The sequence below is a fragment of the Lithobates pipiens genome, unplaced genomic scaffold (assembly GCF_037356315.1).
Source record: "Lithobates pipiens isolate NorthernLeopardFrog02 unplaced genomic scaffold, aLitPip1_a1.2 Scaffold_19, whole genome shotgun sequence".
Classification (NCBI taxonomy): domain Eukaryota; kingdom Metazoa; phylum Chordata; class Amphibia; order Anura; family Ranidae; genus Lithobates; species Lithobates pipiens.
In genome coordinates this window covers 223,217,294-223,233,022 of record NW_027507764.1, presented here as the reverse complement: position 1 = coordinate 223,233,022, position 15,729 = coordinate 223,217,294, and the positions used below count along the sequence as shown (strand labels likewise).

At 44.9% G+C, this 15,729-nt stretch overlaps 1 protein-coding gene across 18 annotated transcripts in view; it reads right to left on the bottom strand.

Moving 5' to 3' along the window:
• The window catches only part of LRRFIP2 (LRR binding FLII interacting protein 2), a 183,844-nt gene that overhangs the window by 104,158 nt on the left and 63,957 nt on the right, over window positions 1-15,729 (bottom strand). For all 18 annotated transcript variants that reach the window (XM_077491726.1, XM_077491733.1, XM_077491737.1 and 15 more), the window contains exon 3: window positions 641-727. In XM_077491726.1, the coding sequence (XP_077347852.1) occupies window positions 641-727 (87 nt within the window). The remainder of the gene's footprint in view (window positions 1-640; window positions 728-15,729) is intronic.

The window sequence follows — 15,729 nt, the reverse complement described above, 5'->3', positions numbered from 1 at the left end:
TTTCTTTCTTGACCTGAAAGTGATGTGGGTGCATTATGCAGGGGATGCCAACTACATTTCACTGCAGACCAAAGTGTCAGTGAATGTTACCATCAAAGTAAGCCTTACTAATTTAAGGTTTAACAGAAATAAACCAGCTGAGCGACTGAAGGCTTAGCACTTTAGATAGGTTGCACTTATTATTACACATAGAATATTATCAGAAGTGACATTTAAAGCTCAAACATAAAACCTGCAGCTATAAACAATCAGATGTATTAAATGCCATGAGCAGTACACATTGCCATTTTTGCTATACAGGACATTTTAACAATAATTACATACTACACAATTCATGGTTATACTTCTTCGAGGTGTTTGGCATTTACAAGACAGGCTTACCCAGCTTCAATTATAAAAAAAAAACAAAGCATACAACTGTGTCAAATATTTGTCCCCAACAAAGCAACTACAGCAGCAAAAAGGAAAATATCAGACAGGAATATTGCATAACTGCTGAGGAGTTAAAAAGAAACTGCTTCAATCTAATAACTTAACATGATACATTAATCAGCAACATAAATGGGATGGAGTTAAAGTGCTGGACAATCCTTATTGAAGCATGAGTATATGATAAACAATATAAAACCAAAAGATCTACCTCTTTCTGTTGTCGCTCCAGCTCTCGCATCCGAATATCCCTTGCTTCAGCTCGCGCAGCACGTTTTGCAGCAAGTCTTGCCTCTGCCTGGAAAAGAAATCACAGTGTAAAAGATCAACAGGCAGTTAGCTGGGAAGTTCACAAGCTGTAACGTGTTTCTGTAACGTGTTTCAACTGGCATCAAAGCATATCAATAGTATTCAATATAGTCAAAGGCAATATAGGGGTAATAATGTATCACTGTTTTTCCTGTTGAAAAGTTCACAGACTTCCAATCCATCAAAGGAGGTCTTACTTGTTAGCTACAACAAAGTGCATATTCCAATTTTTTTTTTAAAAAAGCAGATCCCTTGAAAAAAAATAAAGACGACTGATGGTAGACAAACATTTAATAGGATAGATGGTATATTCTCACAACTGCTAAATTTTAGGTTGTATGGGGCATATTACAGGGCTAAACAGGCCTAAAAACTGGAAAAAAATAAAGCTTATGCCCCGATTTACACGGGCTTCCCATCTTGTGTTCCTGGATGAGTAATGTGCTCAATCAGCATGCTAGGGTAAGCACAGAGACTCAAGGGGTTAACTACCTCATTTAGAATAGTTTACAAGACAGTTTTTTGTGTCTATTGGATGTGTCAGAATTTCTGGGCAGCCAGTTGAGACAGATTTGCACAGATCTGTGATAGAATAAGCAATGAGGATAATACAGAATTTCACTTCAGATGCATAATTAAGGACTGATCAGGGGCAGGTTCAATTATGTCCTGGTTTTCTTTCAGAGCAACAGAGGGAGAAAATTAAGTATAAAAGTGAACTTTTTTTTTTTAAACAAACAGGTTTATACTTACACACAGCAGCACTGAACCTCTTCTTCTTGGGTCCCTCACCTCCACCAATTGTCACCACAGATAGTAAGTGGCTATGGGGACATTCATGTGGGCTCGCTCCCAAGCCTCGCTGTGCACATCTATTGACACAGACAGCAGGATGCAGACCAGCCCCCCGATCCCTCATCGCTGGCTTTGACAGCAGCGGGAGACCAGTAAGTGAGAGAAGGGCATCAGACATGGATCCAATGAGGGCTCAGGATTATACTCTATTTATATTTGTGAGACTCCAAAGACATGTGATTTGCATTTTAACTTTGGATGAGTGCTACTTGGCTGCTGACTTGCACAACTGTTGCAATGATAACATTAAGATGCAACTTTTTTTCCCCATTATTATATTTATTGGGTTTTAGGTAACGACTTTTGAGCATTTACATTGCAGTCTATGGCACTCAAGTCACATCATAGTAGTACAGGAACCTTTTCTAAATTGGATAGATTTGATCAGCTTCCATTGAAATACACGGGCTGCAACTTGTCAAGCACCTTTATGTTCAAAGTCAGGGAAGTAACGAGTGAATGGAGCCCAAGTGTAATGCTTTTCGGCTGATAGCGGGGTTTAAAAGGGCCGCACTAGCGGCCGAAAAAGTGTTAAAAGCACCTGCAAAGAGCCGCCTATTGATATCAATGGGCAGGGACGCTTTAGGAGCGGTGTATACACTGCTCCTAAAGCGCCTCAAAGATGCTGCTTGCAGGACTTTTTTTTAGCATCCTGCCAGCGCACCACTCCAGTGTGAAAGCACTCAGGCTTTTACACTGGAGTGACAGGAGAGGCGCTTTAAAGGTGCTACAGCACCTCAGTGTGTAAGTAGCCTAAAGCAAGGAATACATAAGGTAAAAATATATATATATATATATATATATATATATATATATATATATATATATATATTTATATTTATATATTTATATATGCATACACACACACACACACACACACACACACATACATACATACACACACACACATATACACTTTTTACCACCCCAATAACCCCCCTTGATCCTTCACAACACTGAGAGCTGTATAGCATATTAGCTGTAATGTTTCTTAAAGTCGTTCTAAGGTTCTAAAGTCAATTTTTTTTTTATCTTGATGCATTCTAGCATTATGATATAAAAAAACAAAAAAACAAAACAAACAAACAAACACACTTCTGTGTGCAGCAACCCCCCCCCCCAAAACACCTACCACTTACCTGAGCCCATCTTGATCCAGCGATGCTGCGCGCGAGACTTGGCTGCCCAAGACTCTCCCTCCTCAATGGCTGAGACAGCAGTGGAGTGCCATTGGCTCCTGCTAAAGTCAAAGTCAGTGAACCAATGAGGAGAGACAGGAGTGGGGCCGAGTCACGGCTCTGTGTCTGAATGGAAACACAGAGCAGCAGCTCAGCTCAGGTGCTCCCATAGTAAGCTGCTTCCTGTGGGGGCACTCGGCAAGAGAAAAGGGCCAGGAGCGCTGGTGAGGGACCTGAGAAGAGGATCTGGGCTGCTCTATGCAAATCCACTTTAGGCTGGGTTCACACTGCTGCGGGGGGAGATCTGGATGTGATTCGCACCCGCACTGCAGTGCAAATCACATCCGATCTCCGTAGCGATGCGAGTTCAGCCATACAGATAGTATGGCTGAATTCGCATCGCTCCCGCAGCAAACTCGCACGGGACCCTTTTTTTGGTCCGCAACAGAATCGGATCACATGGGTGTTCATACCATGCGATCCGATTCCTGTGCGAGTCGGCAGATCGCACTGCGATATGCGGACGGATCTGGGGGTGTCATTAACATATCATTGACACTCCCAGCCCTCTGCATAGGGCAGTGTGAACTGCCGGCGGGAGGTGTGCGATGCGGGAAAACGCCGCGGATTCTCGGCATTCCCGCATCGCAGCGGTGTGAACCCGGCCTTACAGAGCAAGCAAGTATAACATGTTTGTTCTTTTTAAATGAAAAAAAAAAATCAAGACTTAAGTATTACTTTAAGCATTATAAAGGTATAATTATGTTGTTAAACTATATAACAATGTGTTTAGGTAACATTACATCAATCCAGTGATTTAACAGTCAATTCAGTGAGCAGATTATGTGCTTCTCAATTCAATCTAACATCAGATATTTTAAACACAGCAGTCAAACTTTTTCATACAAAAGGTACCAGTTTATAAAGTTATGCAGCATTGCAGTTACATTTAGAGGGGAAAATGTCTGACCGGAAAACATTACCCAGGTTACCATGACTTCCCCAGTCAAAACAAATACATGGAAACAGACATTTTTTTTTTTTTTTTAAGCAGTACACTCATCACAGTTTAAAATAGAAACACTACTATACGCAGACTAGTGTGCATTAAACATTCAGAATGATATTGTAATGCCATTTTATTACAATTACTTACACAGAATTTTACATATACACTCAGTGAACACTTTATTAGGTACACCTGTTCAATTGCTTGGTAAAAAATGGCTAATCAGCCAATCACGTAGCAGAAGCTCAATGCATTTAGGCATCTAGACAAGGTGAAGGCGACTTGAAGTTCAAACTGAGCATTAGAATGGGGAAGAAAGTGGATTTAAAGTGTTATTAAAGACAGTCACTATATCTGGTCTCACAGTACACAGTATATAAACTGATAAATGCTTTTTCCATCAGCAGTATAAAGCAGTCTTGTGACTTCTATCAGTGTCTGGCTAAAGCTTGTAGGAGTAGTTTTCATACTGCATGACTGGCCTATCAGGATGCAGGATCACTGACCCGCTATCTGGCCCTGTACTGATCACATGCACCCTCCCAAGCAGAAAAAAAAAGACCTCCATCAATACACACCAAAACGGAGCATGTGCAGTTTGTCCTCTGGCTCTGTATTATCAGGAAATATATTGGGGACAGTGGAAGGAGGAGAGGATCAAAGAAGACAGGATCAAACAGCCTTTTTACACAATGCAGAGGATTAAGCCCTTAGGATCCACAGAGAGTATAACCAGCATGCTTTACTGCACATACAGATTGATTTTACTGTTCTGGGGTTAAAAACACTTTAAGTGACTTTGAATGTGGCATGGTTGTTGGTGCCAGACAGGCTGGCACAAGTATTTAAAAAACTGCTAATCTACTGGGATATTCACACACAACCATCTCTAGGGTTTACAGAGAATGGTCCAAAAAGGAGAAGCTATCCAGTGAGCAGCTGTGTGGACGAAAATGCCTTCTTGATACAGAAGTCAAAGGAGCATGGGTAGACTGGTTTGAGATGACAGGCAAAAGTAACTCAAATGCCTACTAGTTACAACCGAGGTATGCAGAATACCATCTCTGAATGCACAACACATCTAAGCTTGAAGCAGATGGGCTACAGCAGAAGACCACACCGTATGCCATTCCTGTCAGCTAAGAACAGGAAACCAATGCTAAAATTCACACAGGCTCACCAAGATTGGACAAAAGTTGCCTGGTCTGAAGAGTTGATTTCAGCTGCGACATAAAGATGGTAGGGTGAGAATTTTGGAGTAAACATGAAAGCATGGATCAATCCTACAATTTATCAACAGTTAAGGCTGGTGGGGTGGTGTAATGGTGTGGAGAATATTTTTACACACTTTGGCCTCTTAGCACCAACTGAGCAACGTTTAAATTCCATGGCCTACCCGTGTATTGTTGCTGACCATGTCTACCCCTTTATGACTTCAGTATACCCATCTTCTGATGGCTACTTCAAGCACGATAATGCACCATGTCACAAAGCTCAAATCATCTCAAACTGATTTCTTGAACATGACAATGAGTTCACTGTACTTTAATGGTCTCCACAGTCACCAAATCTCAATCCAATAAAGCACCTTTGGGATGTAATAGAACTTTATTATTATTATAAGATGACACTAAAAGAGGGAGGGGGGGGGGGGGGTTATGGTAAATCTAGATATGTTAACACAATACAGGAGTGAGTGAACATATCCCAAATTACTATCAAAAAACAAAATTGGGGGAGAGACCCCAAGAAGAGAAGGCGGATACTAAATGCGACCTTAAAATAACATTTTTTTCAGTGTCTTAATTAGGGTCTACGTACAACATGTTAGAAAACAAATAGCAAAAAAGCGAAATTATCCCCTCCATCCACCACTTAACATTTCTAACATTGTCAGATAAACGTAAACAGAGGTCAGACTCAGTGAGTACACAGGTCACTTATGCTTAATCACCACTGACAGCAACCCTAAGCTCACATAGAGAATATAAGGATTGGACAAAAGTAACAGACATATGTCCCATACGTCGTGCTGTTAGGTAAAGAAGCAGGAGGTGACTGCATCCAGCAGCTCATAAAACCTGCAAACACTGAGCAACCTCAAAATCTAATCTGAAATGTTTAAAGAAGCAGGGATGTTTGAGCCACTGGATTAGGAGCCATGAAGAGGGGTGAATCGCTATGCCGATCGCCACACTGAGGCCTCATGCACACTGGACAGTATCAAAAGCCAGTACGGTTATTTGTAGAATAGGTTTTGCAGCATTTTTTGGAGCTTTTCAGAGTTACAAATGAAAATCTTTTCTTTAAACCCACTATTTTTTTATTTTATTTTTTTCTGGGGGGGTTCCCAGCCAGAAAACATACCTGCAAAAAAACGCTGATAAAATCCTTTGTGCACAAGGACACATAGGAAATCTGCTGGGGAGTTTAATGGCTGCAGAAAAAAACAAAAAACAAAAAAAAAACACCTGAAGCCAAAAAAAGCAGCTGGAAATACGTCCTGTGTGCATAAGGCCTGAAAAGTATAAACGGGTTTGAGATATGCATTGCACTCGGTAGAACCATGTAAACAGAGAAAATGTGCCTTCCTCACAAGGCACAAATAAAAATCAGTTAAATTACCCAAGCTTATTGGGTGGGAACAATTAGCTGTAAATTTAGTAGCAGAATGACTGATTGCAACAATGACAATCCAAACACACACTTGCCAAACAGTAAGTCCAGCAATTATAGAGGTGTGTGCTGCGGTCCACGCGACGATTCCCACTTGTATTGGGTCTTTGGGTGAAAAACGAGCAGGCAGATCAAACAGGCCTCAACTCACATGGACAGACACCACTATATCTGCAACACAAGGCCCCTTTCACACGTATTTAGTATCTGCTTGCTCAGCGGGGATCGCTCCATTGATCCCCGCTGAGACGGCACATGACAAGTCTGCCTCTGCACTCTGTGCAGGGGTGGCCCTGTCAGAGTCCACTCTCCCCTATGGAGAAGATCAGATGATTACGGGCCACTTGTCCGTTTTCATCCAATCAACGGATGGAAAATAGGGTTTCCATCCCTCTGGATTTTGCTGAGCGGGTCTGATGTCAGTGGACATGTCACCTCCGACATCCATAGCTTCATAGAGCTGTATGGAGTGACCGTTCAAATCCACCTAAAAAACTGACAGGTAGAACTGAACGGTCTGCACATGTGAAAGGGGCCTTACAAGGCACATCCACAATGGGGTTTGGGGTATGGACACCAACAAATAACATTTGACAGGGGATGCAAAAAAGACTAACTCATTTCCTGGTGCTTTGAGATTATGCAACCTTAACCAACAGGTGCATTTGACCTGTAGTTGACCTCCTAAAGTACATTAAGTCCCCTTTTACACTGGGGAGTTTTCAAGGTGCTTTTGGGCTAAAAATAGCACCTGAAATGTTAGAAAACAGAACGGTAGGAAAAAAAAAAGTCCTGCAAGCAGTGACTTTGGGGTGGTGGAGGAGCGGTGTATACACTGCCCATTCACTGAAATTAATGGGCAACGCTGTCGAAGCGCCTGAAAAGCACTTCGGCAGTGGTGCTTTTCCGGCACCGCTCTAGCGGCCAAAAAGTGGAGCTAAAACAACACTAAAACTAGCAGCACTTTACCGCCAACACTCAGCGTGGCTCAATGTGAAAGGGCTCTTAGGCCCCATTCACATTTGGGGTAGCAGCAACATGCATTTCAGCTCACATTTATTTTTTGGCCTAATGACATGCATTTCCTCATGTCACGCATATAGCGGACCGTTCATTTTAATGGACTGCCCTATGCACGTTTGCTCTGTCAATGAAACGCATGTGCCAAATTTGGTCACTGAGCCAGGCGCATTTTTTATTTTTGTGTATTCTGCCACAATTTTCATGTTTTGTCTCGTGACAGTCAAGGTAAAATTGCACCACGTTTAAGGTGCCATTATGAATGAATGGCACCCAAATGGGAGATGCGTGCTATGCTGCGATTTTTTTCTGCAATTCCAAAACGCTCAGATGTGAAAGTTGTCTAATATGCTTCAAACTGCTTTTGCATTCCCACTTGTATGGAGAGGTTAGCAGTACTGATGCTAACAGTCGTCTAAACAGGCCATAAGTTGACCCCAATTCTGAAACGAATGTTCCTCGTCACCGCCGGAATTGGTTTTCAAATCTACACCCGTTTGCTTGTTGAGCTAAACCCATGCTGTACATTATGCCTCAAACTGAGCCTAGGTTGAGATTAAGGACTCTCACACAGATGGACTCTGCCAGAGGTTCCACCTGCTCAGCTGGGACTGGGGATGGGGGATCTGTGTGCTGATACCCGCTAAACAGACAGAGGACAGGCCCGTGTCTGCTCTGCTTATGCAGAGCAGACACGAACACAGCTCTTTTTTCTCTATGGGCGGTTGGATGGAAACAGAGCACCTGCCCAATACCACCCGACTGCCACTCCATTTGATCTGCTAGACGAATGAGGAACGGATCCCCTGTCTGTTTTACCAGATAGGATCTGATGACAGTGGGTGTAAACTGACAAATGTCTACAAAGTTTACATTCATAGCTTCACAGAGGGCAATGGATGGTTTGGTCAGGGGCACCTAAAAAAAACAGACAGATGGACGGACCCGATTGGTCCGCCTGTGTGAAAGAGCCCCAAGCCTAAATTTTCCCAGGTGCTTCAAGCACTTTTCTGCTTGTCCCCCTATGTCTGCCTATGCAGAATCCCAAAGCTTTCTAAATGTGCCTTTTCACACTATGTTTATCTTTGCTCAGGAAAAGCAAATGAGCTTATTTTTAGAGTTGAAGAGTTTTCGATCCCTTAGACTTCGATGGGAAATCCTCTCCACAAACTCCTGAAGATTGAAACAAGTGAAATAAAAACCCTACTAAAGTCACTTTGAGAAATAAGGTTTAGATGCCTGAACACTAATTCTGAAATACTCATTTTAAAGTGTATATAAAAACCACAAGCATTAAAAAGATACTTTGATTGTAATAAAGTATTATTAAAAGGGGTTGTAAAGTTTCAAGGCTTTTCACCTTAATGTATCAAGATGAAAAACCTGTGCTGCAGCTGCCCCCAGAGCCCCCTGCCTTTTTCTTACCTGAACCTGTCCATTCCAGTGACAAGCACGAGCCCAGCAGCTTCAGCCGCTGCCTCCTTCTTCATACCGTGTTTCCCCGATAGTAAGACACCCCCGATTGTAAGACGTATCGGGAGTTTCAGAGGGGTCGGCTAATATAAGCCGTACCCCGAAAGTAAGACATATGTCTTACTTTCGGGGAAACACAGGGGTATTGCCGCCTCCAGTGGCGTACTAAGAGTGGGGCGGGGGGTGCGAGCCGCACCGGGTGCCACACCCTGGGGGGGGGGTGCCAGGCCAGCGCCCTCCCCCTCCGACTGAAGAGACAGCACCGTTCTGATCAGTCTCGGGCAGCGGCTGTCACTCACAGCCGAGCAGAGTGAAGCCGCCTCCCCCTCCTCTTGTATGGCTACACAGTGCTGTCCATGAAGGAGAAGGAGGGGGAGGCGGCTTCACTGAAGCCGCCTCCCCCTCCTCCTCCTCCATACAAAGCACTGTGTAGCCATACAAGAGGAGGGGGAGGCGGCTTCACTCTGCTCGGCTGTGAGTGACAGCCGCTGCCCGAGACTGATCAGAACGGCGCGACGCAACCACAGAGAAGGGGATTATTGCGCCAGGTCCCGGATCACTGCCGACAGGTGTCACTGGCTCTGTGTCCTCCCGGTACAGGTCAGTGCTGGTCATACAGAGAGAGACCAAGGAGGGGGAGGGGGAGGGGGGGGTGTGAAGAGATTCTCTGCAGCTCTTATTATGTAACCGCAAGATGCAGCTGAGGAGGACTACAAGTCCCAACATACCGGGCTGTGTGGGCTTACAGTTCTCCTCTGCTGAGCATAGCAGCTTTGTATGCTTGGACTTGTAGTCCTCCATAGTGCAGCCTTGCATGCTGGGACTTGTAGGCCTCCTCTGTAGTACAGTGCAGCCTTGCATGCTGGGACTTGTAGTCCTCTGTAATGCAGTGCAGCCTTGCTTGCTGGGACTTGTAGTCCTCTTCTGTAGCGCAGTGCAGCTCTGCATGCTGGGATTTTTTTCCAATATAAGACATACCCCGAAAGTAAGACATAGTGGGGCTTTTGGGGATAAAAAGAAAGTAAGACACTGTCTTACTTTCGGGGAAACACGGTAGGATAGATTGATTGCAGCAGGAGCTATTGGCTCCCGCTGCTGTCAATCAAATACAGTGACACAAGAGCGGGGGGGGGGGGGCCGGGGCAGAGTCCTGCTGTCTGTCTCAATGGATACAGCAGCGGGACTCCTGAGCGAACCCACATGTGTGCCTCCAGGGAAAGCAGTTCTCTGAGGGAGCATTTGAAGGAGGAGGAGCCAGAAGTGGTGCCGGGGCACCCCAATAGAAGAGAATCGGGGCTGCTCTGTGTACAGAGTAGTTAAGTATGACATGCCATTAAAAAAAAACCAAAAAAAAACCTTTACAATCACTTTAAATATACAGTTCCATTTGGAATTATTGTATAGGTCTACGCTCATTAAATTCTGTATAAAACTATTTCGATTTCTTTTAAACGTTTATTAGAAGAGTTGTAATTCTAAAGCAAACCCCATCACAGATCCAATGAAATGAGAGCAATTTAAGTGTGTTTAAAAAAATTCATCACAAACTGCCTAACAAATGTAAAGATTAAAAAAAAAAAAAAAAAAACTCCACGTTTATAAACTGTGATTACAACATTAATCTTTATTGCTCATAAGCCATATGTTTTGCAATAACACAAATTCTTGCCAAGGCAGGTCTCTTCAGCGCAGAGTATTCTTGCGCAAAACCCTGCAATAAATCCAAACACATTACAGGGAGCTTAGTGTGTATTTATATATAGGCAAAAAAATGTTTTCTTCAATTTTGGATAGAGTAAAGAAGAATTAAAGAGTCAATTAATCCCAAAATAAAAAAAGTTATTATAATGCAGCTTACTAATTCATACATGAAGTAGCTGTATTATCCTTTTAACCTTTTCTTTATCTTTCACTGGTTGATCCAGCCAGGAAGTCAATTAGTCAACTTCCTTTAACTGACCAAGTTGTCCTGAAAAGGGTTGAGACAAACGATTTAACACTTAAAGGGGTTGTAAAGGTAAATGTTTTTTCACCTTAATGCATTCTATGCATTAAGGTGAAAAAACATCTGACAGTGCCGGCGCCCCCAGCCCCCCCGTTTTACTTACCTCACCCCTCGAAAGTCCCACGCTCGTCCCCGACTTCCTCTTCACCACTCAGCCTGGCCGCTGATTGGCTGTAGGGGATGGAAGGAAAGCAGCGCAGCCATTGGCTCGCGCTGCTGTCAATCATATCCACTGACGCGGAGCGCCAGAGGGCGGGGCCGTGTGATACAGCGAGCGGCTATAGCCGGCAGCTGTATCACGGGAGCGCGCCCGCAGGTGCTTCTCACCATGCAAGGGAGCTCGCATGAATGTGAGAAGCACCTGCGGGAGGAAGCAGAGACAGCCGCCGTGGGACCCTAGAAGAGCAGGTTCAGGGCGACTCTGTGCAAAACGAGCTACACAGTGCAGGTAAGTATAACATGTTTGTTATTTAAAAAAAAAAAAAAAAAAAAAGGTTTACTTTACAATCCCTTTAAAGAGGAAGTAAACCCTGATGGGTTTACTTCCTCTTTTTTTCCCTGCAAAGGTAAAGCATAATGGACTACTATGCATCGCATAGTAGCTCATTATGTGTCACTTACCTGACACAGGAGCCAGCGAAGTCGCCGCTGATCCCTGTAGTCCGCCGCATCCATCTTGCTGGTGGCGTCTCGCAGCTCCGACCAATGACAGCGGCGAAGCCGCGATGACGTCACTCCCGCGCATGCGCACGGGAGTCGCGTCTCGCAGCTCCGCCGCTGCCATTCGGCGAAGCCGCGATGACGTCACTCCCGCGCATGCGCACGGGAGTCGACAAATTAGGCAAATCCATTCTTGGATTTGCCGCATTTAGTGCGCCTGCGCGCCGCTGTCTACGGCGCATGCGCCGTAGACAGCGGTGCCCATTTTAGGGCAAATATCTCCTAAACCATATAGGTTTAGGAGATATTTCTTGGACCTACAGGTAAGCCTTAATCTAGGCTTACCTGTAGGTCAAAGTGGTTTGAAGGGGTTTACTTCCTCTTTAAGGCCCATACACACGATATGACTTTTTGACAACAAACATGCAAATTAACGGTTTTAAAAAAAAAAAATCCGACCATGTGTACGCTCCATCGGACAAACTTTTTGGTTTTCATCGGACAAATGTTCGCTGTGCAAACAAACAAACTTTCCGGCCCCTAAAGTCCTATGGTGCAAAATCCTATTGTGTGTACACAAGTTCATCGGACTTTAGTCCAAAGTACAAGCACGCATGCTCAGAACCAATGAAAAAGATCAGACAACAATACAGAAATTGACCAAAGGGTGGCAGTAAAGAGCTGAAAAAACACGTGACTTGGTGAAAGTTTACTGAAAAAGTCCTGCCGTGTGTATGCATACCAAGTTCACGGCCAACGCCCTTTGGCCAGAAATCCACAGAAAAGTTTGTTTGAAGTCCGATCGTGTGTAGGTTTTACGGGGTTGCTTACAATGAACAGCTTGGAATCATGTAAAATCTTTTTCCCAAAAGAAAAAAACAGTTACTGTAACTGCTTATAAAGTGTTAGCTGGAATTCAGCTTTAATTTGTTAGTAAATTCCATCTAACACTCCCGGCTTCGCAGATCAACAATGCTGCTGTCCAAGAGTGGTTCTGCTGCTCCTCTAGTAAGTGGAGGGACTCAGTCAGGAATAGGTCATTGGCCAAATCACCAGGTGGAAATATAGGTAAAAATGCCTTAAAGAAAACGAATGCAGCCACATTAAAGTGATTATTATAAAAAAACAAAAAACAAAAAAAAACAAGCATGTTATACTAACCTGCTCTGTGCCATAGAGTTGCAGAGCATGCCTTATCCTTCTCTTCTCAGGTCCCTCACCAACACTCCAGGCTCCTCCTCTTCTCAGTTTCTGCTTTCTATTGTGGCACACCTGTGGGTTCAATCTCAAGACACGCTGCCTGCATCCATAAACACAGACAGTGCCACCCCGATCAGTCACAGTATTTGACTGACAGCAGCATGAGCAAATGGATCCTGTTGCCTCAGCAAACCTGGGAGAGCAGGAATAACTGCTACAGACAGCCACAGCACTGGATTGAGTGAGGGCTTAGGAAACCATAAAGGGGGTGGGGGTGAGGGGGCAATATTACTACCCAAATTTTTTTATCTTAATGCAAGGAGCATGTAATCTGTGGATTATAGCTTTTCATTTATTCAGCAGGGAGTCAGGAGAAGTTTTTAGATTCTTCTTCTGCACATGAATGCTGAAGTTTAGCATTTTCTCCCCAGTAATGCTACTTTCCGGGAATTAAGTGTGCTCCATATGCTGCTGGCTGCAGTTTATGGTAGAAATGCTCTGTCCCTCTGCCCGTGGTTATTCCCACAGGGGGGGGGATCTTCTGGTGCTGCAGGGGTGAATAGTAGCTGTGCCTGTGAAAGGCACTAATCAAAGGTACTGACTATGTTCCCGCTTTTCACAGCACCAGTACCACAAGGCAAAGCATTCTGCGATTGGAAGAGACAGCCATTCCATTCATCCACGCCTGTCCTCCAATCACAGAAAGCTTTGCGAAAAGAGAACCTGACATACAGGTGCTACGACTGGAACATAGGGTTGGAAAGAGCGAGCATAGTTGGCAATTTTGATGATTGTGTCACAGGCACAGCCGGAGATATTAACCCAGCACAAAAAGATCGAAACAGCAGGGAAATCCAGGGACAGATGACTGAGGATTTCTACTGTAAAAAGCAGCCACCAGCACATGGGGGAAACTTCACTGTTAAAGGGGTTGTAAAAGTAAATGTTTTTTCACCTTAATGCATTCTATGCATTAAGGTGAAAAAACATCTGACAGTCCCGGCGTCCCCAGCCCCCCCAGCCCCCCGTTTTACTTACCTCACCCCTCGAAAGTCCCGCGCTCGTCCCCCGTCATCCTTTCCACCGTTCAGCCTGGCCGCTGATTGGCTGGAGTGGATGGACGGAAAGCAGCGCAGCCATTGGCTCGCGCTGCTGTCAATCACATCCACTGACGCGGAGCACTGGGGGGCGAGGCCGTGTGATACAGCGAGCGGCTATAGCCGCCGGCTGTATCACGGGAGCGCGCCCGCAGGTGCTTCTCACCATGCGAGCTCCCTCGCATGAACGTGAGAAGCACCTGCAGGAGGAAGCCGAGACAGCCGCCGAGGGACCCCAGAAGATCAGGTTCGGGACCACTCTGTCCAAAACGAGCTGCACAGTGGAGGTAAGTATAACATGTTTGTTACTTAAAAAAAAAAAAGTTAAGAAGTGTTTTCGATGCCGTTTAAAAATAATTTGGCAGTAAAAAACTTTAGCTTACATCGGCAGAATGGCACGGACGGGCACAATCACGTACCTGTATGTGCCTGCCTTCCAGCGGATGGGGGGGTTCGATCAGACCCCCTCCCGCTGGCTGTGGCGGTCCATTTTGCTTCAGGAGCGATCCGGGATGAGGGGATGGCCGTTGGTTTCTGGCTATCCCCTCTCGATCGCTCCTGGCGAATGAGAAGCTACCCCTGCCTGTGTAGTGGTAACACAGGCAGGAGGAAGTGATGTCACTCTCCTCGGGGAGGTCTTTTTGACCGGACTGCGAGGAGAGGACATAGTAAGTGTGCACCAACACTACACTGACATGTAGGTACACATAGGCACACAAATCACCCCCCGATCACCCCCCCCCCCCCAGTCACAGTGCCACTGATTGCAGTGATCATTTATTTACGGATCATTGCATTTAGTGTCAGTAAAAACTGTCAGGGCAGTTAGTGTTAGGTCCAGGGTAGCCCCTCCCCCCCCCCCCCCCAATAAAGGTTTAACCCCCTGATTGCCCCTTTCACCAACTTTTGCCAGTGTCACTAAGCGATCGTTTTTCTGATTGCTGCATTAGTGTCACTGGTGCCGCTAGGTAGCTATTTTTTAGGCTCACGCCAGGTTTTTATAGTGTTAGGTACCCCCTTATACTACCCAATAAAGGTTTTAACCCCCTGATTGCCCCTAGAGTTAATCCTTTCACCAGCGATCACCGTATAAGTGTCACTGGTGACGCTGGTTAGCCAGTTATTTAGGTTTCCCCGTCAGGTTTTTATATAGCGTCAGGGACCCCCATATACTACCTAATAAAGGTTTTAATCCCCTGATTGCCCCTAGTTAACCCTTTCACCAGTGATCACCGTAAGTGTAAGTGTTAGGGGTGACGCTGGTTAGTTTGCTTTTTATAGCATCAGGGCACCCACCATTTATTACCCAATAAAGGTTTAACCCCCTGATCACCCGGCGGGTGATATCAATTAGGTTTTAGGGTCAGGGTCTGCGTCGCCCCAGGCAGCGCTAGATTAGTGCCAGTACCACCCACACGCAAAGCATACACCTCCCGTAGTGGTATAGTATCTGAACAGATCAATATCTGATCCGATCAGATCTATACTAGCGTCCCCAGCAGTTTAGGGTTCCAAAAAAATGCATTGTTAGCGGGATCAGCCCAGATACCTGCTAGCACCTGCGTTTTTGCCCCTCCGCCCAGCCCACCCAAGTGCAGTATCGATCGATCGATCACTGTCACTTACAAAACACTAAACACATAACTGCAGCGTTTGCAGAGTCAGGCCTGATCCCTGCAATCGCTAAGTTTTTTTTGGTAGCGTTTTATATTTAAATCCTAAAAGGTGGTGCTTGGTTTTCAGGGTCCAGTACACGGCTAGGCTCCCAAAAAGTCCCCCACATGTGGTATCTCCGTACTCGGGAGAAGCAGCAGAATT